Here is a 25,707-nt window from a genome sequence, read left to right on the forward strand (position 1 = left end):
CCTAAACAGCATCTGTTGGGCATCCTCAAACAGAAGGTGGAGGAGCTCAAGGTCTCTTACATCCACCAGCTCGGTAATGTCGTCATGGAGGAGTGGAAGAGGACTCCAGTGGCAACCTGTGAAGCTCTGGTGAACTCCATGCCCAAGAGGGTTAAGGCAGTGCTGGAAAATAATGGTGGCCACACAAAATAGACACTTTGGGCCCGATTTGGACATTTTCACTTAGGAGTGTACTCACTTTTGTTGCCACCGGTTTAGACATTAATGGCTGTGTGCGAGTTATTTTGAGGCTGTACACTCACTACTTTACATTGTAGCAAAGTGTCGTTTCTTAAGTGCTGTCACATAAAAAGATATAATAAAATAGTTACAAAAATGTGAGGGGTGTACTCACTTTTGTGAGATACTGTATATCTAACACACCGTCCACTTCACCAATATTACTACTAAGTGCTCATATTCTCTCCACATAATAGATACATCCCTGGAGCCTGAATAAGAACAATAAAACAAAAGCTCTATGCACAGTTTCTGTTTTCAAAAGATGTGTATACGATTTCAGATTAGGTTTTAAGATCTGAAATTTGATTTCATACTGGTGTACTATTTGCCCTAAGATTAAAAGTTTTATGAAAAATGGATCTAAAGTATGTAAATCCATAAAGTATATATACGATTATGAAGAGGTAGTCAGAATATGTCATTTTCTGTAGCTGCGGACATCATCAGCTCCTCCAAGAGGGGTGCGCTTTCTGTATCCTGATGTAAAACAGACAACAGTTTACAATGTATATAAAAGCTCCCACATGATGACAGCATTCAAAAATTACTTCTAAGCAAAGCGCTCAAGAAATATTTTATTTCACCATTTATAATTCCACTCTTACAACTATAAAAAAGATTTATATGATACTTGAATTGAGTGCCTCCAGGCTGTCCATCTCCATGCTATTATGACTAAATCATACTTTTTTTTTTTTTTTTTAAGAACACTTACTAAGCTATGTCAACTTTACATAAAGTGTAGCCACATTTTCCTTAAGCCCTCTGCATGTGCTATGACACCACTCCCCCCACCCACACAGGGGAGTCCATGACAAAGCAAATTGACAACTCTGTGGCTGGTGGACAGAAACTCTAATTTCTGTACCCTGAAGAAAATGTTTTTTCAGCAAAAGGTAAAAAAATGTCAATGTAGCTATAACTGCTCCATGTTTTGTTAAATCCATACATTTCCATGAACTACTGTATATGCAATCGTGTATGAGTCAAATTCAGCATTCTCCAAAAATGTGATTATGAAATATACATACTTCTTTTGTTATATCTGGAAGCTCCACTGCCAGTTTAATCCAGTGGTTAGCCATACTGAGGTCGCCCACATCCATATAACACTGAAAATTCAAAGGTGAGGTTAGCAGTCTGTTTAAGAATATGTCATCCCTCTAAATACATTTTAGATGCTTAGTAGAACATAAAGCTGTGCACTGTAAATTATCATCCTATTCCTCTAACACCAAGATATTTGTATAACCAACAAAAGTAAATTATTGTTACATTTCCAATTTTAGGGCCCTACATACACCTGGAGCAAACTAGGTGCTGGTGTTTCGTTTTATGTTGATATTTTTCCCTAGAGAGAAAATAAAACATGGTCACTCCCTATTATACACAACAGATATTTAAAGAGAACCAGTCAAGAATCTGCTCATCTAAAAATTCAGTCTTTGTAATAGTACAGGTTGCTACAAAAGCAAAGTTTATGGTTTTCACTCTTATTTAGCTTCACTTACTTTGTCTGCGTAAGATGGTGTGTCAATGGGTCAGAAGTCTAATAACTGCTGCGTGTCAACTAACCAAGATCACTCACTGCTCATTCAGAAGATGGGAGACTTTGGGGTAGTTTAATAATGGTAAATAGGCTCATCACTTTGAATGTATAGTCTCACTTAGCTTAGTGAATGTGGTGAGAATTCACTTAGAAAAGAGTATGCAATTACATGCAAATAAAAAAAAAAAAAAAAAAAAAAAACAATTCAACAATATTTTGCTTGCATGGGATTGTATTATTGAAATCAGCAGAGCTTCATCTCATTTACTAAGCTAAAGGGAAAATGCCACTACAAAGTAAAAATTCCTTTGTAAATATGAACAGCAGATTTGCCTTTAGTAAATTAACCTAAGTGTGTAAGGTCAGGCAGTTGACAGTGCAGCAAGTGTCTGGCCTCAGGTGATCTCTGACTCTCAGACTGCCTCAACAATGGCAGCTCCCATATTTCTATCCTGACGAGTTCTTTCTAAGAACCCTCTACTAACATAAATCAAAATGTAATATTCCCCACGCGCACACATTCAAGAAAACCAGCTGTTCAGAGATGCTGGGTGCTGTAATGACCATAGGCTGGAAACCATGTATAATCAAAGTGAAGAAATGTTATCAGCACATCAAGGATTCCTAGAAAGGGTCCTAAGCTTTATTCCGTGGTCACATGATAAATATACAGCAACGATTCGGAGCCATGCAGGGCCACCTTCGTCAGGCACCCAGTGTGGATCCGAAAGGTTGCTGTATATTTATCATGTGACCATGGAATAAAGCTTTGGACCCTTTCGAGGAATCCTTGGTGTGCGTATGACATTTCTTTATTCTACTAACACAAAGGAACAACTATAAACAAAGAAGCACAAACTATCACCAAAGAAAAATACTGGGAGGAAATAGTGGAGCTTACCCAATATAAAAAAAGAAGTCCAATCTGCAGCAAACAAGTGCGTTACCTAGATCTCATACAGATATGTGCTCACACATTCTCAATAGCTACATCATACGATTAGGATCAGAACAGGCACTGGATCACTTAAAAGACTCCCAGATGGTGCCTCCTTTTGGACGCCCTAAGTTTCAAGTTGTGATGCTGCCATAATACTTTAAATAAATGACTTGACATCTACAGATAAGGACTTCTGACTTTTCTCCGCTTTCTTGATGTGCATACTTGTTCCAGGCAATGACTCCAAAAGTCGAAGGCTGGCCCTAGACGGTCTGAATCTCAGGCAGTTCAGCAGAAACCGTCCAAAATTCAAACCATATATGGGCAGGCTGAATTTACCAAAGTTGACCGATTGATCGACTTGGGTACAACCAGCCTGCCAGATTTTACATGCAATCATCGCTAGCGGCTGGTAAAGCTGCTAGCAATAATCTCTCTTCGCCAGCGGGGATGGCTCCCCCCAGGAGAGCACAATGGCTCGGCAGGAGGGATTTCCCTGTCAATACTGTCTGTGTTGATGGTGGACTAGAGTGCATCTCTTTCCTGCAACCCATGGCTGCAGGAAAGAAATTTGCTCCGTGTATGGCCTGTTTTAGCCAGACAGTAAGCATTTTCACAAGGTCAGGCACTGCTGGTTGCCATATTTCTGCAATGGCAGGTTTACTTTCTTTAATGTGGAAATAGCTCAGGACATTCCGGCAAAAACTAGGAGATATTATGACTGTTTCCTGTGAGTGTATTCTAAGCCTAGATCTTTTCTGCTGTGCTGCCCTATGTTATTACCACAATACAACTTATCGCCTATCAGCTAGCTGGTATATAACTGCTATGTGTAAAAAATTAATAGAGAAAAAAGGAATTAGCCTTTTCACCATGACAGTCAACTTTATGGAAAAAAAAAAGTCTTGTGGAAGCAAAACTTGAATCTAGTATAATTTTACCCAGTACAACATTCATAATATGTAGTTAGTATCATTAACAGATAAAGTCACGTGAAGGATGACCCTTTATTTCCCACGGTACAAGCAGTCATGCTTAGTATGAGTAGTTTAACAACAACAAAAAAAGTAAGGACAGCACTGCAGATGTGATCTGTATCTGGTTTCAAAGCCATATTTTACCTCATTAATTCAGAGGAGTGAAGTGCAGATTGTTAAAACCTCATTTAGCAGAACAGCACACTAGAGTCATTGTGTCAGGCTGATATAGCACTTGTTAATATAAGTTGTTCACCCCTAGTGCACCTTTCTCTGGCACAAAGCCAATTCCTCAATTACTTCCCGTTATGCTCTACAAAAACTTGTAAAAAGTATTAAAATAAAAAAAATAAAAAAATTCTTCAAGCAGTTAAAAAAAAAAAAATGTAATGAATTCCATATGGAAACAGCATGCTATCACTCCACTCTATGTAAAATATACCTCCAATTTAGAGAAGCAAAAAAGTGTGCTGGTTTATCAAATGGGATAAAATTCTTTATTCCTAAAACATTTCTTAGTGGTATTAATGAGTGTCTGAGGAATGTAACATTTACAGTGGATGCATTTTTTTAGGATATATTCAAATATAAATACTAATGAGTGTAAAAAGAAACTGGATAAAGAACTGTACAGCTCTCAGTATATATATTTTTTCTATGCTTATGCTTTCTATGAAGACTATTGCAAACTTTGGTGTAAGAATTACCTTTGCAATATAAACCCTTGTAGCTTTGGAAAATCCCGGGGACAGCTGCTCAGCCTGTATCAAAATTAATTCAGAAAATGTAAATAAAGAAATGCTATGCCTATTTATTAAAAATACCCATTTTAATTACAGAGCAAGATGCTTCTTTCCTTTTACTCAAAATCAGGTAAAACCATATAAAAACTTGTACATTAATATTACAATTCACCTATTAAAATAAGGCCAGAGCCTTTGAATATCAAATATAGACAAAACTTATTGTAGGCCTAGATATAGTCAACATGAAAACGGTTGATAAACCTAAATGTCATAGCAATATAAAACATACATATAGAGTGGGGACAGAAAGTATTCAGACCCCCTTAAATTTTTCACTTTTTGTTATATTGCAGCCATTTGCTAAAATCATTAAAGTTCATTTTTTTTCCTCATTAATGTACACACAGCACCCCATATTGACAGAAAAACACACAATTGTTGACATTTTTGCAGATTTATTAAAAAAGAAAAACTGAAATATCACATGGTCCTAAGTATTCAGGCCCTTTGCTCAGTATTTAGTAGAAGTACCCTTTTGATCTAATACAGCCATGGGTCTTTTTGGGAAAGATGCAACAAGTTTTTCACACCTGGATTTTGAGATCCTCTGCCATTGCTCCTTGCAGATCCTCTCCAGTTCTGTCAGGTTGGATGGTAAACGTTGGTGGACAGCCATTTTTAGGTCTCTCCAGAGATGCTCAATTGGGTTTAAGTCAGGGCTCTGGCTGGGCCATTCAAGAACAGTCACGGAGTTGTTGTGAAGCCACTCCATTATTTTAGCTGTGTGCTTAGGGTCACTGTCTTGTTGGAAGGTAAACCTTTGGCCCAGTCTGAGGTCCTGAGCACTCTGGAGAAGGTTTTCGTCCAGGATATCCCTGTACTTGGCCGCATTCATCTTTCCCTCAATTGCAACCAGTCGTCCTGTCCCTTCAGCTGAAAAACACCCCAATAGCATTATGTTGCCACCAGCATGCTTCACTGTTGGGACTGTATTGGATGAGCAGTGCCTGGTTTTCTCCACACATACCGCTTAGAATTAAGGCCAAAAAGTTCTATCTTGGTCTCATCAGACCAAGTTTTTAGCAAACTCCATGCGGGCTTTCATGTGTCTTGCACTGAGGAGAGGCTTCCGTCGGGCCACTCTGCCATACAGCCCCGACTGGTGGAGGTCTGCAGTGATGGTTGACTCTCTGCAACTTTCTCCCATCTCCCGACTGCATCTCTGGAGCTCAGCCACAGTGATCTTTGGGTTCTTCTTTACCTTTCACCAAGGCTCTTCTCCCCTGATAGCTCAGTTTGGCCGGACGGCCAGCTCTAGAAAGGGTTCTGGTCGTCCCAAACGTCTTCCATTTAAGGATTATGGAGGCCACTGTGCTCTTAGGAACCTTAAGTGCAGCAGAAATTTTTTTGTAACCTTGGCCAGATCTGTGCCTTGCCACAATTCTGTCTCTGAGCTCTTCAGGCAGTTCCTTTGACCTCATGATTCTCATTTGCTCTGACATGCACTGTGAGCTGTAAGGTCTTCTATAGACAGGTATGTGGCTTTCCTAATCAAGTCCAATCAGTATAATCAAACACAGCTGGACTCAAATGAAGGTGTAGAACCATCTCAAGGATGATCAGAAGAAATGGACAGCACCTGAGTTATATATATATGAGTGTCACAGCAAAGGGTCTGAATACTTAGGACCATGTGATATTTCAGTTTTTCTTTTTTAATAAATCTGCAAAAATGTCAACAATTTTGTGTTTTTCTGTCAATATGGGGTGCTGTGTGTACATTAATAGGGAAAAAAAATGAACTTAAATGATTTTAGCAAATGGCTGCTATATAACAAAAAGTGAAAAATTTAAGGGGGTCTGAATACTTGCCGTCCCCACTGTATAAGGTAACATTCTCCATACTGAAATTGCATTAATAAGTAAATAATAATAATAAAATGGGATAATATAATAATGTGTTACAGTGCTGAAGACAAAAGGCATATAACAGTAAACCAATTTTTCGTTAAATACATGCAATGTGTCATAAATCTCTATGAACATCTAATCCTAGCTGTCTATTACATCTGCTGCAATACCTGATAGTTAATTATTGAGGGTCTTTGTTTCTACACCAGATTGACCCCACGGAACTGCTATTTCCATCAACTTCAATCAGTACACTCAAGTCTTTCACCCACCCACCTGTTATACCACTTTCTATGGCTGATGATTGAAGTACTATTACCACTAGGAGTCCTTATCATAGAAACCAAGTGTTCTGATCAGGAATTTTCAAATATACTATTTATCTTCAACTAGCCATGCTACTTTACTACTAGTGTCTGCAAGTGGTGTCTGTGGTGTGTATGTGTGATGTGTAGCTGCGGCTCCTCATGTTTTTAACCTATTGACAATGTTGTCTTTATTTTAATCGGTCTGTGTTAGCCATTAATCTGCGCTCCCTTCCCCTGGTTTAGGTTTATTGGTGTGTTATGTATTTTTGTACTAATAAAGCTAGTTTGTATTCACCATAGAGTTCTGTTTTCCTAATAGATTGGTTTGGCAAGAATGATTCTTCATGAATCCATGCTGATTACTGCTAATGATAGCGTTCTCATTACTAAAATCTTGTATATTGTCCCTTATCATCCCCTCCAAGCTTTTACATACTATTGATGTTAGGCTAACTGGTCTGTAATTCCCAGGGATGTATTTTGGTCCCTTTTTAAATATTGGTGCTACATTGGCTTTTCTCCAATCAGCTGGTACCATTCCAGTCAGTAGACTGTCAATAAAAATTAGGAAGAATGGTCTGGCAACTACTTGACTGAGGTCCCCAAGTACCCTCGGTGCAAGCCATGCGGTCCCAGTGATTAATGTTAAAGCGGAGTTCCGACTGAAAAAAAAAAAATTAAAAGTCAGCAGCTACAAATACTGCAGCTGCTGACTTTTAATAATCGGACACTTACCTGTCCCAGGGTCCAGCGATGTGGGGGAATGAAGCCCCTCTCATCTCCCCCTCCTCTCTGTGGTGCCGGCATTGTCACTGTGGGGGCCCGGCTGTGGCTTCACAGCCAGGCAAGCACTGTGCATGAGCAAGTCGCGCTGCGACTGGCTGGGCAATCATCTGGGACCTGTGACATGTCCCAGATGATTGCCGAGAGGAAGGGGGGAGAGGTGAACCTACTTCCAGTGCTGCAGTTCCCCGGGAAGAAGTGGGAGCTGGAAACCTCTAAAAAGAGGGTTTCCGCTCCCCCCCAAAAAAATATGACATGCTAATGTGGCAGGTCATGGGGTCACCTTCCCTTAAAGAGGAAGTTCCATTTTTGGGTGGAACTCCGCTTTAAGTTTCCCAAGTCTAATTCTAATTCTGTCCTCTGTTAGCCATGAGGGTGCTTCCTGTGAAGTGTCATGAGGATAAGCACTGCAGTTTAGGTTACTAAAGTGCCCCGATTCCCTCGTGAAGACTGAAGAGAAGAATAAATTCAATACCGTCGCCATCTCCCCATCCTTTACAACCAGATGTCCTTCCTCATTCTTTATGGGGCCAATATGGTCTGTCCTCCCTTTTTTACTGTTTACATACTTAAAGAATTTCTTGGGATTTTTTTTGCTCTCCTCCACTATGTGTCTTTCGTGTTCTATCTTAGCCGTCCTAATTGCACCCTTACATTTCTTGTTGCATTCTTTATAAAGTCTGAATGCTGATGATGATCCGTCAACCTTGTATTTTTTTTGAAGGCATTCTCCTTTGCTTTTATATACATTTTTACATTGGCGTTAAGCCATCCAGGACTTTTGTTCGCTCTTTTAAACTTATTACACTATGGGATGCACTGGCTGATGCCCTTATTTTATATGCTCTTAAAGCAAACCCATCTCTCCTCCGTGTTCTTTGTACCTAAGATTTTATCACAATTTATGTCTTCTAGCAAGGTTCCTAGTTTAGGGAAGCTGACCCTTTTGAAATGCAGTGTCTTAGTATTCCCCTTATGTTTCCTATTTGTGTGATTTATTCTGAAGCCAATTGACCTGTGATCGCTGTTTCCTAAATTGCCCCGTATTTCCACATCCGTGATCAGGTCTGTATTGCTGGTAATCAGTAGATTTAGTAACGCTTTATTTGTAATTGGTGGGTCTACCATCTGACCCATGAAATTGTCCTGCAAGACATTTAGGAACTGGCTAGCCTTAGTCGAATGCGAGATTCTCTCCGCCCAGTCTATGCCTGAATAATTAAAATCCCCCATTATGAGGACACTTCCCATCCTTGCTGCTAATCCAAATTGTGATAGGAGGTCCACCTCTGCCTCCTCCCTCCCAGTATTGTTTTCCCCTTAGCTTCACCCCTTTGGAGCTCTACCCATAAGCTGTTGATTTGGATTTTGTCGGAATTTCAGAGACCTGGTTCCTCCTCATACAACAGTATCTCTAGTTCACCCATCTTGTCCGCCAGGCTCCTGGCATTGGTGAACATGCCACGTAGTTTAGACCAGTCGCATACTATCCTCTTATTAGGTGTTCTGAGATTGCAACTAGGACTTGTTACTATACTTACCTTGGGTTTATGTGCTTTAGTCAACCTACTACTAATGCCGCCAATACTACCCTCTGGAATATGTTCCACGCTGACTATCTCTACCTCTGGACCCTCCCCCCGTCGCCTAGTTTAAAAACCCCTCTAACTTTTTGGCCATACTTACTTTCGGAACCTAACTATAGATCAGGCATTGTTTTTTTCTTTCATTTTTCCTGATCTTTAGTCACCCTGATATTACTATCGGGGTTCCGTCTGTAAGTATTGGACACTTTAGTCCACACAAATTTTTTGTTTGGTCAGGGTATCTGTTGTCTCCTCACCCCCATTTATATTTTTTCTCTACTTGGTCTTTAAGGCAACATATAGTTTATTTCAATTGTTTGGAAGGTCTAAACTATTCACACAACAATCTTTAAGTAGCCTTGATGTTATAGTGATGCACTTAAAAGAAGGAATTGCATTGGTTGATTATGTTGCCAAATTTACTATAGCCCTCCTATCTGGATATCACTACAGTGGAATTGTCTTTAACACTGAGACAATGCCTCTTTGCCAGTTTTTTTCTCTTTAACCTATTTGAATATAGACCGGTGTTTATTACAAGCATGTTTAACCGGTTCCCGTCCAGCCTATGAGCGAATGACGCTGGGGCTGGCCTCTCGTCGATCCGGGTGGGCGTCATAGGATGTCCTCCTGAATCGCACAGCCTGTCACTGGCTGTGTCCACCGGACAAAGCCGATGACCGATCACCATAACGGCCCGCTGCTGTTACCATTTGACCACTAGTTATCCATTGTGTACAACTGTGTTGCTAGTTGTGATTGGTCACAGTGATTACATGGTACAAACTGGGCCAATCATGGCCCATCTGTGCCATGTGATCAGCTGTGGCCTATCGCAGTTAATCACAAAAAAACACCAAAAAACGAATGAATGGATTTCATTCAGTAAACAATATATGGCAACAATATATTGCATTGGTCAAAGTGGGTTACATTTTTTTTTTCGTACTGTCACCAGTCACAGTGTCCCTGATCACCGCCACACCCGTTATATGATGACGCTGTACTGCACTGGTAACCGTATGTAAAATAAATAAATGATAATAAAATAAATTTCTTCATTTTCCAAAAAATGATGACAGCTTCAAAAAATTCACCATACCTCTTACTCAATACCTTGGATTGTCTACATTCCAAAAAGGGGTCATTTGGAGAATATCTGTACTGTCCTGACATTTTTGGCCATCAAGAAATGATAGGCCATCAGTAGTAGTTTTTTGGGGGGACTGCGTGTGTGTTCCTGATCCATGCTTGGGTCCTGTACTCAGCTCCCGTGCTGGACATAATTATCTGGCTGACCTCCGGCAGGTGGTATCGCATGGCCTAGTATCAGCTCTTATGTGAGTACTTTTTGTTATGGCCGTTTATTTGTTCATCATCCTCATCTTTAATCCCTCTACCCCTCCAGTGTGTGGTTATATCAAACTATAATGGTGATTTTTTTATCCCCTTTTTAGTACATGGATGCACTTGCTCCTGATGAGTGGATAGAAGTCCACAAAACATCATCAAGCTTATTTTGATGCATCCATCTCATATTTATGATTCTAGATGGTTTTTATTGCCCTACCACCCTGATATAATGTTATGCCTACTCCATTTGGGGGACTGTGATGTATATTTACTTTCTGTGTCATGTTGGTGACTATCCTCAATATGTATGCTGATACTTTGTATTGTACATGCCAATGTGCTATTATGCATTTATATGGGTTGATCCATGCCCTATCTTTGGTCTAATAAAGAATAACATTTTTTACATATGTATATGGTTTTGTCTGGCTCTACCCCACGCACCTCATCTAAAGTCTCACCCTCCCCCCCTCTTTTTTGCAAAAGCAACCAGGGATGGAGGCGCAATATTCCCCGTTGCGTCTCATTTAAAGTCACAAATATTCCCCTTTTTTCTTTGATAGGCCATCAGTACATCAGGACTAATCAATTTTCAGATATATACCATAGTTTGTGGACTGTATAACTTTCCTACAGACTAAATAATATACACTGATTTGGTTTTCACCAAAGAAATGTAGCAGTATACATAAACTCATGAAGAAAGAAAATGTTATAACAGAAACAAAGAAAACTTTTTTGTTTTCCAAATTTTTAGGTCTTTTTTAGTTTATTTAGCAAAAAATAAAAAACCCAGTGGTGATTAAATACCACCAAAAGAAAACTTAGTTTGGGTACAGTGTTGCATGACCGGGCAATTGTCAAAGTTCGACAGCGCTGAAAGCTGAAAATTGGTATGGGCAGGAAAGGGGTATTGAAGTGGTTAAAGCCTAATTCCATATTTACCATGCCTTTAAATAGTTTGTCTGGGCCAAGCTAGCCCAAACAAACTATGCACTTTTCTAACAGATGTGCCTGCTGTATAAACTGTACATACAGTATATAGCACTGTGCTATGACAGCAGGATGGGAACTTCCGTCACACTACCAGAACAAAATCAGTTTGACCTGAGCGCCTCTCATTCCATGAATGAATGCAAAACTTCCACAGAATGGCTGAGTCAGAAACTGTGATTCATTCATAAAATACAAAGCTTCCTGTGAATGGTTGAGAGGCGCTCAGCCCAAACCAATTTTGTTCCAGGTGTGAGGCTTATGTTTCCATTCTGCTACCATAACACATTGCTGTATACTGTATGTAGCTGATGCTACATACTGTACAGTTCATACAGTACATCCAGTGGGCACATGTATTCGTGAAGAGAATAGTTTGTTTGGGCCAGCTTGGCCAAAATGAACTATTTAGAGGCACGGTAAACATGGAGTTAGGCTTTAAATTCAGTTACTGTTGACTGACTTACTATTTTTGCTGAGCATTAGTAAAAAAGGTGAATCGGTTTTTACTTTGAATAAATAATCATGTGAGAGAAATGAAAGAAACAGGATTTTTGATAAGACATGTCTGTGAGTGAAGTGAACAATGATTTACCTTATTTACTAAGCTCATTAAATATGTACTTTGGGGGGAGTGGCTTAGCAATGGCCGAGTGAGGACACTTTCTCTGTGAGCTCCTGGCTTCCCTCGGCTATTAAACGGTTAATATGCACAGACTCTACAGCATGCTAGCTAGCAAGAGACCCAGAACCAGGTCATCACCCTGCAGAAACCACCCGATTACCTTGAGAAGCGGAATCCGAGACCAACAGCGCACCTCGCCGGGCGCCATTACAGAACCCTCACGTGTGCGGTATATGGAGAACAGCAACACTAACTCCTCTGCTTACCTCTCTGCAGCCTGATACAGAACAGGCGACACCGGCCGTCTTCCGACCAGACATGGCAGGCTCATCACAGCAATCCAACAGCTTACCAGAAGACCTCGCTTACCAGAAGACCTCCGCTCCATGCTGCAGGCACTCCCCAGGCCTTGGCATTGCCGCATCGAGGAGGCCAATGGACAAGCTATACAAGAGGTGAAGGAGGAAGTGCAGTCCCTAACGACCCTGGAGAGGCCTCTATCACCTCCCTGGAGGACCGAATGACGGCCATGGAGTGGACTCAAGCAACACAGGCAACCACGGCGGTGGACCTGCAGCTCCATTTAGAAGATATGGAGGACCGTAGACAATGCAATAATTTGCGGCTACAAGGAACATGGGCATGTTAACTTTGATGGCGCCTTAATCAAAATCCTCCCAGACCTCTCCGGAACCGCCCTGCAGCGCAGAGCCCTCCTGAAACCGGTCCTAGCCCTCGCCAGGAGAAAAGGGTTCACATACTGCTGGGGATATCCTCTGGCGGTGACTTTCCGCAAAGCGATGGCTTCCTTCACCCTGAGCACACAGGTTGACCTACCAGCTCTTTTCCTCTTCATGGAGACGGATCCGGTTCGTATACCAGATTAGCTAGCCATCCTACCTCACCAGACGAGCCGTTCGGGATCCATATACCACCAGAGCGCCCAGCTTCCCCGCCCGCAGAGATCCAGCAGGAGATCGCAGGCGCTGATCGCAGATGTGACACATGAGTCCTAAAAGAAAACTCTTTCCAAAGACGCACAATACTGGAACCCCCTGTTTGATGCTGACCCCCCCTCTTTTCTAGCTCTAACTGCTCCCCCTGGCTGCGATACTGGCGGCTGCGATAGACACCCACCCCCTTACTGTGCAGAGGAACGCTCCCAGGCAGACTTGATGCCCGTGCACACGCCCGTGTACCTACGGATCATGCTTGAAACGCTGACTGCGGACCGAAGGGGTAATTAACTTGCTCCACTACACCCACGATCATCATGGAGACCATCCTCCCAGGCTCGGAGCTGAGAGCAGGGAACTAATGACGCTGATTACACTACCTGATCTTCACCTGCTGAGGTAACTCTGGGGTGGGGCTTATTATACACAGCAGACATCGGGGTTCATGGGGGGGGGGGAGATTGTGTCCCCTGAGCACACCTACACAAATACATGCTCATGGAAAATGTTCAGGTCTCTCCACCTGGTGATGAGTACATAGGCTGCCATTCTTACAGGTGATGAACAACCGCACTGACTCATGCACTCAGGGGATTACCTCTGTGTGTCACTATGGGCTCCTTTGGGGAATATGGGGATTAATGGACCACCCCCTACCTTGTCTACCATTTAATATATATGGGACTTTGGGTCTATCGCAAATATCAGTGGGGGACTTCTCTGTGATTTGCATGGGTGGGCGGGGGGGGGGATTGGCTTTGTCCTAAAATGTTTGGGTGTGCATTACCTTACCCAATTAATACGTTCCATGTCTGTTAAAACCAGTGTTTTACAATTCTGGCAGTTGCATAGTTATTCAAAGTATTTCATATGTGCTTTACACTGTAACTTGTAGTTATTATTGTCAAAAGTTATTGATATATGTGTTTTTACATTTACATGCCACAAGTCTGGGTGGTCGGGAATGGCTGGCGAGCTCCTTACTGGCTGTTCCTTCCCACATCCCCACATAGGCCAGCGCTCCACTACCGTTTCTTTTTTTTTTTTGAACTGGTGAGCGCATTAGCACGCTTGTGCCTTAATCCGTAGTCTCTACTAAATTGTTGCACTACTGAACGTTACTCCGCAACTTAGGAGTAACCTCTTTTTCTTTCTACTTTTCTTTCACTTCTGCTCACTACTCCTCTCCCCCCCACACCTACACCCCTACTTCTACCTTTCCCCCCCTCCCCCCCAATCTTTACCCCCCTATCAAGACAGACCCCTGAAAAGAATGTAATATTGGATGGTGTAGCCATCTGGGTCTGGGGCTTTGCCTGGTTTCATGGCTCGAACGGCTAGTTGGAGCTCCTCTAGGGTGATCGGGGCATCTAAGTCTTCTTGGGCTTCCGGGGGAAGGGATAGCATTTGGGAGGAAAGTATGTATTCGTCAACGTTTTCTTGGGGTAGGTCTCTGTTTGGTAAATTGTATAGAGAATGGTAGAATTCCCTGAAATCATGTGATATTTGTTTCGGTAGAGTTCTTCAATGCAGTGGGCACAGAGGCTTTATTTCCCAGAGACACTTTAAAAGCCCATATTACACTGATACATAAAGAAGGAAAAGACCCAAGTTCATGTTGGAGTTATAGGCCCATCTCCCTCCTAAATACAGACCTGACACTGTTTACAAAAATTCTCGCCAAACGCCTAGCACAACATCTCCAATCCCTGATACACCTAGATCAAGTGGGTTTTTATTCCCACTAGAGAGGCAAGAGACAACACCGTCAAGGTGCTGAACTTGGTCCATATAGCAAATACTAAAAAGCTCTCGTGCGTTTTCGTCAGCACCGATGCAGAAAAAGCTTTCGACCGGGTAAACTGGAACTATATGTTCTCCGTTCTTAGACACATAGGGGTAGGAGAGCAGATGATTAGTTGGATACACAGAATATACTCCAATCCAACAGCACAGGTGAAGGTGAATGGTCTGCTGTCAGAACCTTTCCCTATTGGGCGGCGATCGCTATGGGTATCGCAATCGCCCCTCACTCCATACAGACCATTCAATCAAATTTTCACTTTAAATGGACGAAGTCGACTCTTAATTATCTAGGAAAATATATCCCCCCTGACTTCCCACGCACGTTTGCCCTCAACTTCCCTCCACTGATGAACAAGACACGCTCCCTCCTGGAAAATTGGCACAAAGGATTACACTTCTGGTTTGGCAGATGCAATTTAATAAAAATGTGCATCCTCCCCAAATTCCTCTGTTTCAAGCCCTCCCTATACAAATCCCTACCCCATCCATATCTTAAACAAGTGCAGGCCCTCTTCAGCCACTTCATCTGGGCCCAAAAGATACCCAGGCTAAGCCGCACAAAAACATCACTCCCAAAGCAAAACAGAGGCCTGGCGGTGCCAGATGTCAGACGATACTATCAAGCCACATACTTGGGCAGGGTATTAGATTGGAGACGGAAGGTATCACACAAACTTTGGACGCAAGTAGAACAATTCCAGACTACAATCCCTCTGAAAAGCGCATTATAGTGCTACAACTCTCTACCTCCGAGATTGAAGTCTCACCCATTGATAGGGCCCACGTTACGGCACAGCACTCACATAGCCATGCAAACACTGCTGACGACAAAGACCTCACCTCTATACCCAATCTTGGGTCATCCAAATTTTACACCAGGCCTACAACACACGGATTACACAAACCTAAGGGATTTGGGATGGGATCAGGCCTCCAAGTTTGTGATGTCGGACCGCTGGGTATCTCTGGCGGAATTAACCGACGTGTCAGGCAACTACCGTCTTCCCTTCTGGAAGGCAGCCCAATTGCACCACTTCCTACACTCAATCCCGGACCCACGTACCTTTGCTCGTCTACAGACAACAACAGAGGACTACTGCTCGGAGTCTGAGCCGTTGTCCCAGACACTTTCTAAAATGTACTCTCTGTTAGACTCACCCTCTAAAAAAAACACGTCTCCTATGCCTGGAGAAATGGGAGACTGACCTCGAACGTACATTTTCAGAAGCACAAAAACAACATTTTATCACTTTCGCCATCAAGTCCTCCAAATGCACTAAAACTCAGGAAACAAAATTTAAAATTTTCACTAGATGGTAGCTCACACCCACCAGGTTACACAGGTGCTTCCCGACGGCCTCAGAGCTTTCCTGGCGCTGTGGGGAAGACAAGGGATCCTTATTACATATCTTTTGGTCCTGCCCAAAACTGAAGAACTTTTGGGATGACGTACGCAATATAAAATAGAAGTTTACGGAATATAAAATCCTGGCAGACGCATCTTTCTTCCTCTTACATTTATCCAAGATCTCAGCCAAAACTTACAAGAAATCACTAATATGACAGCTACTGAACGCCGCTAAGACGTGCATACCCCTACATAATACGACCTGGAGACTTTGGAACATTTTTATTTACTCCGACGAGGGGTTAGCCCTCCTAGGGACATAGATCTTTTATGTTCTGAAATGACACCATTCCCCCATACCCTCTCCCTGTCGCCACTTTCCCCTCTTCCTCTTTTCCCCCTTCTCTAATTTTCCCTCCACTCTTTTATAGTTTGGTCACTGCCAAGCTACTGTTATTAAAGAAAAAGATCTAGGGAAGGTCCCGTCATCTACCAAACTCACATGTAATTTACTGTACATGAACATTCCATGCATGCGTTGATGTAATTGACGCAACAGGTTTAATGTTTGCAAATACCATGTGTAGTAACATCTTTATTTTTACTGTAATGATGGGATTTCTCCCTTGATGTGTTCCTAATAAAACTTATATTTGAAAAAAAGAATATGTACTTTGCAAAAATAAGCAGCTTCTACTCCTTATGTAAATTAACCTCAGGGTCTGTATAGGTTTGATAGCTGATTTTTAATATAAAAGCATGGCAGTGGTAGAAAGACATTTTAACTTTACCACAAGGTATTCCCCAGCAAACTTACCATCTGATCTGCATAAAAACAAAGTCTAAAATGCTTCAACAATTTGAGTTTCAAACAGGGATTTTTTTGTTGCATATACAGTATTTGCAATTAGTGGTCCCCAATGCTAAATTATCCTCACTCTCAACTTGGGACAAAAGTAGCAATGAATACATTTGTAAATCAGTGAATAAGTTATAAAAAACAAGGGTGCACGGGGCAGGGCAGTCTGCAAACGGATTTTCTAAATTGGGACATTATACAGTGTCTTGAAAAAGTATTCATACCCCATGAAATTTTCCACATTTTGTCATGTTACAACCAAAAAGTAAATGTATTTTATGTGATAGACCAACACAAAGTGGCACATAATTGTGAAGTGGAAGGAAAATGATAAATGGTTTTCAATTTTTTTTTACAAATAAATCTGTGAAAAGTGTGGGGGGCATTTGTATTCAGTCCCCCTGAGTCAATACTTTGTAGAACCACCTTTTGCTGCAATTGCAACTCCAAGTCTTTTTGGGGATGTCTCTACCAGCTTTGCACATCTAGAGAGTGACATTTTTGCCTATTCTTCTTGGCAAAATAGCTCAAGCTCTGTCAGGTTGGATGGAGAGCGTCTGTGAACACCAATTTTCAAGTCTTGCCACAGATTCTCAATTGGATTTAGGTCTGGACTTTGACGGGCCATTCTAACACATGAATATGCTTCGATCTAAACCATTCCATTGTAGCTATGGCTGTATGTTTAGGGGCCTTGTCCTTCTGGAAGGTGAACCTCCGCCCCAGTCTCAAGTCTTTTGCAGACTCTAACAGGTTTTCTTCTATAATTGCCATGTATTTGGCTCCATCCATCTTCCCATAAACTCTGTTCAGCTTCCCTGTCCCTGCTGAAGAAAAGCAACCCTACAACATGATGCTGCCACCACCATGTTTCATGGTGGGGATGGTGTGTTCAGGGTGATGTGCAGTGTTAGTTTTCCACCACACATAGTGTTTTGCTCTTAGGTCAAAAAGTTCAATTTTGGTCTCATCTGACCAGAGCACCTTTTCCCACATGTTTGCTGTGTCCCCCACATGGCTTCTCAAAAACTGCAAATGGGACTTCTTATGGATTTCAACAATTTCTTTCTTCTTGTCACTCTTCCATCAAGGCCAGATTTGTGGCGTGCACAACTAATAGTTGTCCTCCAGAGTTACCGTGGGCCTCTTGGCTGCTTCTCTGATTAATGCTCTCCTAGCCCCGCCTGTCAGTTTAGGTGGACGGCCATGTCTTGGTAGGTTTGCAGTTGTACCATACTCTTTCCATTTTCGGATGATGGATTGAACAGCACTCCGTGAGATGTCCAAAGCTTGGGATATTTTTTTATAACCTAACCCTGCTTTATACTTCTCCACAACTTTATCCCTGACCTGTCTGGTGTGTTCCTTGGCCTTCAAGATGCTGTTTGTTCACTAACGTTCTCTAACAAACCTCTGAGGGCTTCATAGAACAGCTGTATTTATACTGATATTAGATTAAACACAGGTGGACTCTATTTACTAATTAGAAGACTTATGAAGGCAATTGGTTCCACTAGATTTTAGTAAGGAGTATCAGAGTAAAGGGAGCTGAATACAAATGCACGCCACACTTTTCACATGTTTATTTGTAAAAAAAAAATGTTGAAAACCATTTATCATTTTCCTTCCACTTCACAATTATGTGCCACTTTGTGTTGGTCTATCACATAAAATCCCAATAAAATACATTTACCTTTTTGGTTGTAACATGACAAAATGTGGAATATTTCAAGGGGTATGAATACTTTTTCAAGGCACTGTATATCAATTAATAAACTGAGAGAAGGAATGTGCTTTATTCCCAACATGTACAAGGAAGGGTCCAGCATGGGTGGATCATGATGGTTGAGGTCGGTTAGTTGTTCTGCTCTGCTACCCATAGGCGCTGTTCACTCTCTACAGACTCTCTACATGTGAAGCACCTTATAGCATATCCCACTGATTTTAGACTGGGCTCTCAGGACTATATCTCCCATGATCCTTTGGGACTGTAGCAGTGTTTATACATAATGCCAATCAAGTGCTGAAGAGATGGGGGGGTTCCAGGCTGGGTCTTCTCACAGCAGGGGATGTAAGGATGTCAGCACTGCTCTGCAAGAACTACATATAGAAAAAGTGTGAAAATACTGGTATCCCACAGCTCAAGGAGAAAAGCAAGTTGTCTTATTATTTGGAAATTGCAGAAAGCAAGCCATTTGGAGCTCACCTTTTAATGAGATTTAACAAAGCTGCACTGTTTGAAATGATCCTTACAGATTCAGCTAGGGTAAAGGGATTTCTTTACGAAGAAGAATCAATAGATGTAAATGGAGTTCAGCTAAAGGCTTAGCTCACCTTTTGTAGTACTTTTTTTTTTTTTATTATGAAATGACGCTTTTGGTATAGTGTTCTGATTTTGGTATCCCTCTCTCCTACCTGACCATGGTGAATCTGGATCTGACTAGAACCTGCTAAAAGAAAATTTGCCTCCGTTTTACACGTGGCTGCAGTGGGCCTGGTCCTGCACAGCGATGACATTGCCAATCCTGGTAAATACAGTATTATACTTGTACATCTCCAAATCAGAAAAAAAGAATAGTGAACTAAACCTTCAACATTTGCATATACTGTAGGTCTACTTTAAAGGAGGGGAAAAGTATGTACTGGCACTGTGCAAAAGCTCACCTTTAGGAAATTTTGCAGAGCCTCATCAATGGTAGCACTTGGTGGAGTTTCATACAAGGCAGAAGCAGTTTTTCTCTCCAACCATCCAAGATTAGAGACCTAGACAAACAAGAGTTGGCTGAATCATGCAAGTTTCAGTATAGGTAGCTTTAGGTGACTTGCTATACAGACATCTCTGTGTTCTAATTTAGAATTTAGAATTTTATACACTTGTAGGGGCTTGAGTATTTGTTCTTAAAGGAGAACCAAGCAATCATATGAATGCTGATAGTTCAGTTCTCAGTTGAGAAACACATATAGTGTACACTGGTAATTTACAAAAAATGGCAGTATATAAAATCTAAGCGAAACAGTCATGTACACATGCCAAAAGATTTAGAAAATAGCATAATAAAAAAATTATTATATATATACATACATATATATATATATACATACATACATACATACACACACACACACACACACACACACAACCAGCACAAAGAACATATAATCCAATATTATACTAAAATCACATTTTATTTTTTATTAGTTTTGAATGTCTTATACCAGCAGTCCCCAACATTTTTGGCATCAGGGGTGGGGGGCTGCATTGGAAGGGGGACCACGCAGGGGGTAAGCTATTTTTTGCGGGCAATGACTGGTGTTAGCGCTTCAGTCATCACGGCACCATGGTTGATATGGTGTCCGGGTGATTAAAGTGCATTATTTATATTATTACATTGTAGTAATAAATTAAATAGTTCAACTCACCATAATGCAGAATCAGAGGGAGCCCCGAGCGTGTCACTTGTTACCGTCATCTTCCACCAGATGCGGAATGTCACTTGCCACACTGCCTGCCACGTTGCCTGTCACCAGATGTTGAAAGTGACTTGCCACGCCACCTGCCACATTGCCTGTCACCAGATGTGGAATGTCACTTGCCAGGCTGCCTGCCATCGCTTCATTGGTGGCAACACTGGTCCATTTAGCACAGAGGCAGGCCTCTGTGCAGTGGTGGGTTCTCAATGCGCCTTCGCCTCGCCCCATTCAGAATAGCAGCAGCGGTTCTGGCTGAAATACAAGTCCCAGCACACCTCACCTGTACTCCCACACACAGCTCACCTGTCACTGATGTCACATCTCTGTGGGATCACCCCTCTGCAGCCAGTCTCACCTGGTAGAGGAAGGATTCGGCTGTCACGATCGGGCTCTGTCCTCGGCCATTTAGGGGGAGGGGGGCGGGGAGAATCTGTGCCGCCTAACAAGAAGAGTTCTATGCTCAGTTTTCTCACAGCGGGAAGCTGCAGGAGAGCGGTGATGCAGGGTGGGCAGTGAAAAATGAGGTCATCTCTCTGCTCCCTGCTGCACCTCTGACACTGAGGCTGACAGAACACTGGCTGTGAGGGTGGAAGAGCAGTGATGCAGGGGGCGGAGAGAGAGAGGATGTTGTAATGAAATGTCCCACACTCCGCTTGAGTGCTTTCGTCATATACCACTTCCTCCCAGTCTGAATATAGATATCAGATAGTTCAACCGCTCACAAGCACAAAACAAGACAATACTTGTTTAGTTGCTGAACATGGACTCTTTATTAGAACCAAAATACAAGTCTTATATACAGTTAAAGAGGAGGTTCCTACCTCCTGCTCATATTACTCTAACAATACAACTGTAACCAGAAACCTAATTAACATGAGCTAATTAACTAATCCCTTAAAGCAGCCGATGTGACTCCGTGCCCTCCTGAGCATTGTTATGATTAATCAGGATTTCACTACAGGTCAGACTTGTCACCGAGCTTCACACAGTAGATTATACATCATAAGTATAAACACAGGACACCTTCTCACAATAGCAGGAACTCTAGCAGGAGTCGGCCTGTGTCCTACATTGTACAGAGGCCAATGTGATCAGTTCTCAACTAACATGTTGAGTTCAGAATCAAACAAACCAAAAATTCACATATATCCTGGGAGATAGTGTGGATAAATATTACTGTCCCATTTTAAGTAATCCAATATATATTTTCATAGTCACCCTGTGCCAGGATGGCACAGGGTGACTTAGACATAAGAGGTGCATGGGGAGCTGAAACAAGGGTTTCCTAACCTTTCCAAGGGACTCTGGGTTCCACGGGCCCTCCCGCCCGCTTCTTCCATCCACCCAGCTCTCTCATGCCGGCCGCCGGCACCCACGGCCCGGCTGCAGAAAGGCCATGGCCCGGGAGTGGGCCACGGCCCAGGGGTTGATGACTCCTGTCTTATACCATTAATATTTTCTACATGTACCAGTTGATCATATGTGTACATGATACTGTAATTTGATTTTCTTGTTCTATTAACCAGTCCTGAAAACGTAGATATACTTGCTTATTTGAATATACATGCCAGTATATATGTTCTTTAAACCTTTATCAGCGTTGTTGCCCTTGCTCTAGGATATACCATACTCAAGTATTATCCCTTTCCAAAGTACTAATTGTTCTTTGTTTTTCTTTTTTCTCCCTCCCCAGGTCTCTCCACGGTGCGGACAGCCAGAGCGATTGCCAGGCACGGAAAGCCGCCCACGTTACAGGAGGTCAGCTGGACGACTAACATCACCGCCCACATCCTCCATATTGCTGCTCCGGCAGACATGTGCAGTCCGCTGGTGCGGCTTTCCGTGTCGGTGGATCGGGTTTGCGTGACGCCGCTCCAATGTAAGTGCATTCACGCATGCAAGGTAGGGGCGGCGCCGCGCATCCTTGACTCAGGGGGGCGTATACAAGGCTTCCCCAATTCAAAACTACCCAGATCAGCTGAGCACGATTACGTACGCCAGCTGATTTGGAGTTCACTCACATATAATGCCAGACTCTCTCATTCCCAGCTAAGGCGTTGTGCAAGCTGGATGCTGGGATGCGCGGCTTGCAATTTTGAAACTTGAGCTTAATAGATAAGGGAATTTCCTTATATCATGCAATATGGTTTGTTCACTCTCACTTAAAGCGGAGTTCCACACAAAAATGGAACTTCCACTTTTCGGAACCCTCCCCCCCTCCGGTGTCACATTTGGCACCTTTCAGGGGGGAGGAGGGTGCAGATACCTGTCTAAGACAGGTATTTGCACCCACTTCCGGCATAGACTCCCATGGAAGTTTACGCCTCTTCCCGTCCCCACCGCGCTGTCTCCTGGGAAACACACAGCTCCCAGGAGAGAGCGGGGACCACTTGGGACGCGCAGCGCGACTCGCGCATGCGCAGTAGGGAACCGGGAAGTGAAGCCGCAACGCTTCACTTCCTGATTCCCTCACATAGGATGGCGGCGGCAGCTGCCGAGAACCGAGCGGGTTCTCGGCGTCGCCTGCCGACATCGCTGGACCCTGGGACAGGTAAGTGGCTATGTATTAAAAGTCAGCAGCTGCAGTATTTGTAGCTGCTGGCTTTTAATATTTTTTTTTTTTGGCGGTGTGGGTGGACCCCCGCTTTAAGTAATGTTTAAGCAATCCTTCTCCTGTTGGCTCTGCAACAATTTCTGTTCTGAAATTCTTACCTGTATACATGACTATTATATAGATACTACTGTGTAGTGTTTAGGGTTTACCTGTATAAGATGCACTATCTTATACTCATGGCACCTCTTTTTTCGTACACCTTTTAAAGCTGCAGCTTTAATGGCAAGCTATAGCCTTGTCACTATATGTACCATCCTTGTGATATAAGCACTAACAAGTAAATACATACAGGCCATTATTCATGTCACAGAACACTAAGATTCATCATCTTGAAAATGCATTGTGATGCGTTTACCTACATGATTACTGGCAATATCTATTGCTTTGTGTTATTCCAGCATCACACATATACTACATATTACAATCAGAATTAGAAATAACATAACATCCTTAATCATTTACGTCTTTTTTACCATTACCTCTTATGCGGATATACATTTAGTGTAAACATATACACACAGATTTAATTATATATGTACCATACATACTTTACCTCCTGTGGTAATACGGTATCCACAGGATACCCAACATTACGTCCTGTTATGAGATATTATGTGTATCGTAGACCTCTGTCTTTATTTCCAAATATTTACTCCTTTATATTATGTTACTTCTAGGGGTTCCCTCCTCTTTTGCCTCAGTAGTTGCTCTGGCCTGCACGCATCCGGGAGGGACGGGGATAGGAGAGATACCATGTCCCAGTAAATGGGACCACCACCAATTTATAATCACCCAGTACGAGTTATGATGTTATGCTCTAATGACAACTGTGCCAGCAACAATGCCCAATGCCATTCCAGTTTTGGACTTTTAAAGTAACCCAACTTAGCATATTATAAGTGAGTAATCCATTATTATTTGACCATAATTGGATAAATACACATTCACATATACATGCTGCGATAATTCACTCATCAGGATAAAAACACTGTGTATTCCGAAACGCGTTGGGTGTGAAAAAGAGCCCTTGCATAATTTATTGCTTGTTAATACTATCATACCTGTTGATCATGTAATATGCTCCGTTGAATTTATGAAATATTATGTTTTTAAGCTATGTTATGTCTAAATAAAAAAATCTTTTTACTCCCTATACTCTGTTACACACACTCATTACGTAAATATATATCTTTTAGCAAGTGCCGGTAAAATCCATTTAGGGGAATTTCCTTTTTCTACATGTACTATGTTTATGCTTGCCCAGTCTGCAATCCAGACACCAATCACTGGCAAATATATGCATAAATTGCGCAACAATTTAACTACATGTAATATCATTCCTGGTGATAACCAAAGGATTTAGCGACCATAGAAACAAGTGTTTTTGTGTATGTTAACCATTATTGCACTGGACACAGGTGTTAGGATCTTTATACACCACACACAAACATCTGCCCACTGCGTAAGTTAATTCAAGCAGCATTAGCCCAAAAACAAAAATTTAACATATTACAGCTTACCAGTAATTAGATCTGGTAGCTGCATTAGTTTTCTTTTTTTCCCCTTTATATTTACTTATCCGGTCAGTAAGTTATTTTTCAACTTCCTTTAGCAGACCGAGCTGTCTCGTGAAATATATATGTTTTTAAGTTGCAACATATAAAATGTTTGTTTTTTTGGATTTAATACCACTTTAATCTCTCATTTGGTGCGATGATGATAATAATGATATTTTTAACCATTAGTGACAACTGGCAACTGACACATTATTCCTTCTACCCATGTGACTTCAAACTGTAACTTAATAGCAAAGAACGAATCCAGTAAACCAAGGTTCCCATACACAGGAAAATTATCTACTGAGAATGGTGGCTTAGATGCTTTCTGTCTATCAAACTTATAAATGAACGACAGCAATAAAAGATTGTTTAAAGGCTGGATTGCCTTATTTAAAAATTTGAAAAAAAAATCTGAATGGGCTGCCCTACCCGCAACAATCACCCCAGAGAAGCGCCAAAACTTAGAGTAGAGCGTGGTGCGTTTTTACCACAGTTTTTTGGTGCATTTGCTGCATTTGGGGTGCCTTTAACATGTAATGACAACACAAGCACGATGCACATTTGTAGCGTGTTTCTGAAACGCATTGCAAAGCACGCATTTTCTGTGCAGTTTGCTGTGTGTTCGGAAATGCACAGATGTGAATGGAGCCTCATTGTACTTCTGTAAAACACACCAATTTCATTTTCAGGTCTTATTCACACCTAGAGTAGTGGTAGTACTTATTATTTGCCTTTTTTTCCTGCGACATGCATAGCACAGCCCATTGATTTCAATGTGCTGTCCTTCATGTGGCACAGTAGCTCATGGGACATTTTGACATGTTGCAGTCTGCACAATCTTCACTGTGTGCTTTTTCAAGTGTCTTTGCTTACTCATTGGGGATGCTGTTAACAGTTAATGGGCGGAAATGCAACTAGTTCATTTTATGTACCGGACGTGATTCGAACCGATGCAGGAACTGGCCAAGATTTGAACAGTGTATGGGCAGGCTGATTGTACCAAGTTGATTGATCAACTTGGGTACAACCAGCCTGCCAGAT

General features: G+C 42.0%; 1 protein-coding gene across 2 annotated transcripts in view; it reads right to left on the reverse strand.

Moving 5' to 3' along the window:
* Positions 1-356: 356 nt before the first annotated feature.
* Positions 357-25,707, reverse strand: part of RMDN3 (regulator of microtubule dynamics 3) — a 242,928-nt gene continuing 217,577 nt past the window's right edge. For both annotated transcript variants that reach the window (XM_073610229.1, XM_073610230.1), the window contains 4 exons: positions 19,687-19,785; positions 4,456-4,509; positions 1,314-1,394; positions 357-759 (listed from right to left, as the gene is read on the reverse strand). In XM_073610229.1, coding sequence (XP_073466330.1) covers positions 691-759; positions 1,314-1,394; positions 4,456-4,509; positions 19,687-19,785 — 303 coding nt within the window. In that variant the 3' untranslated portion in view covers positions 357-690. The remainder of the gene's footprint in view (positions 760-1,313; positions 1,395-4,455; positions 4,510-19,686; positions 19,786-25,707) is intronic.

This window comes from Aquarana catesbeiana, linkage group LG13, assembly GCF_042186555.1.
Source record: "Aquarana catesbeiana isolate 2022-GZ linkage group LG13, ASM4218655v1, whole genome shotgun sequence".
In the NCBI taxonomy this organism is placed as follows: domain Eukaryota; kingdom Metazoa; phylum Chordata; class Amphibia; order Anura; family Ranidae; genus Aquarana; species Aquarana catesbeiana.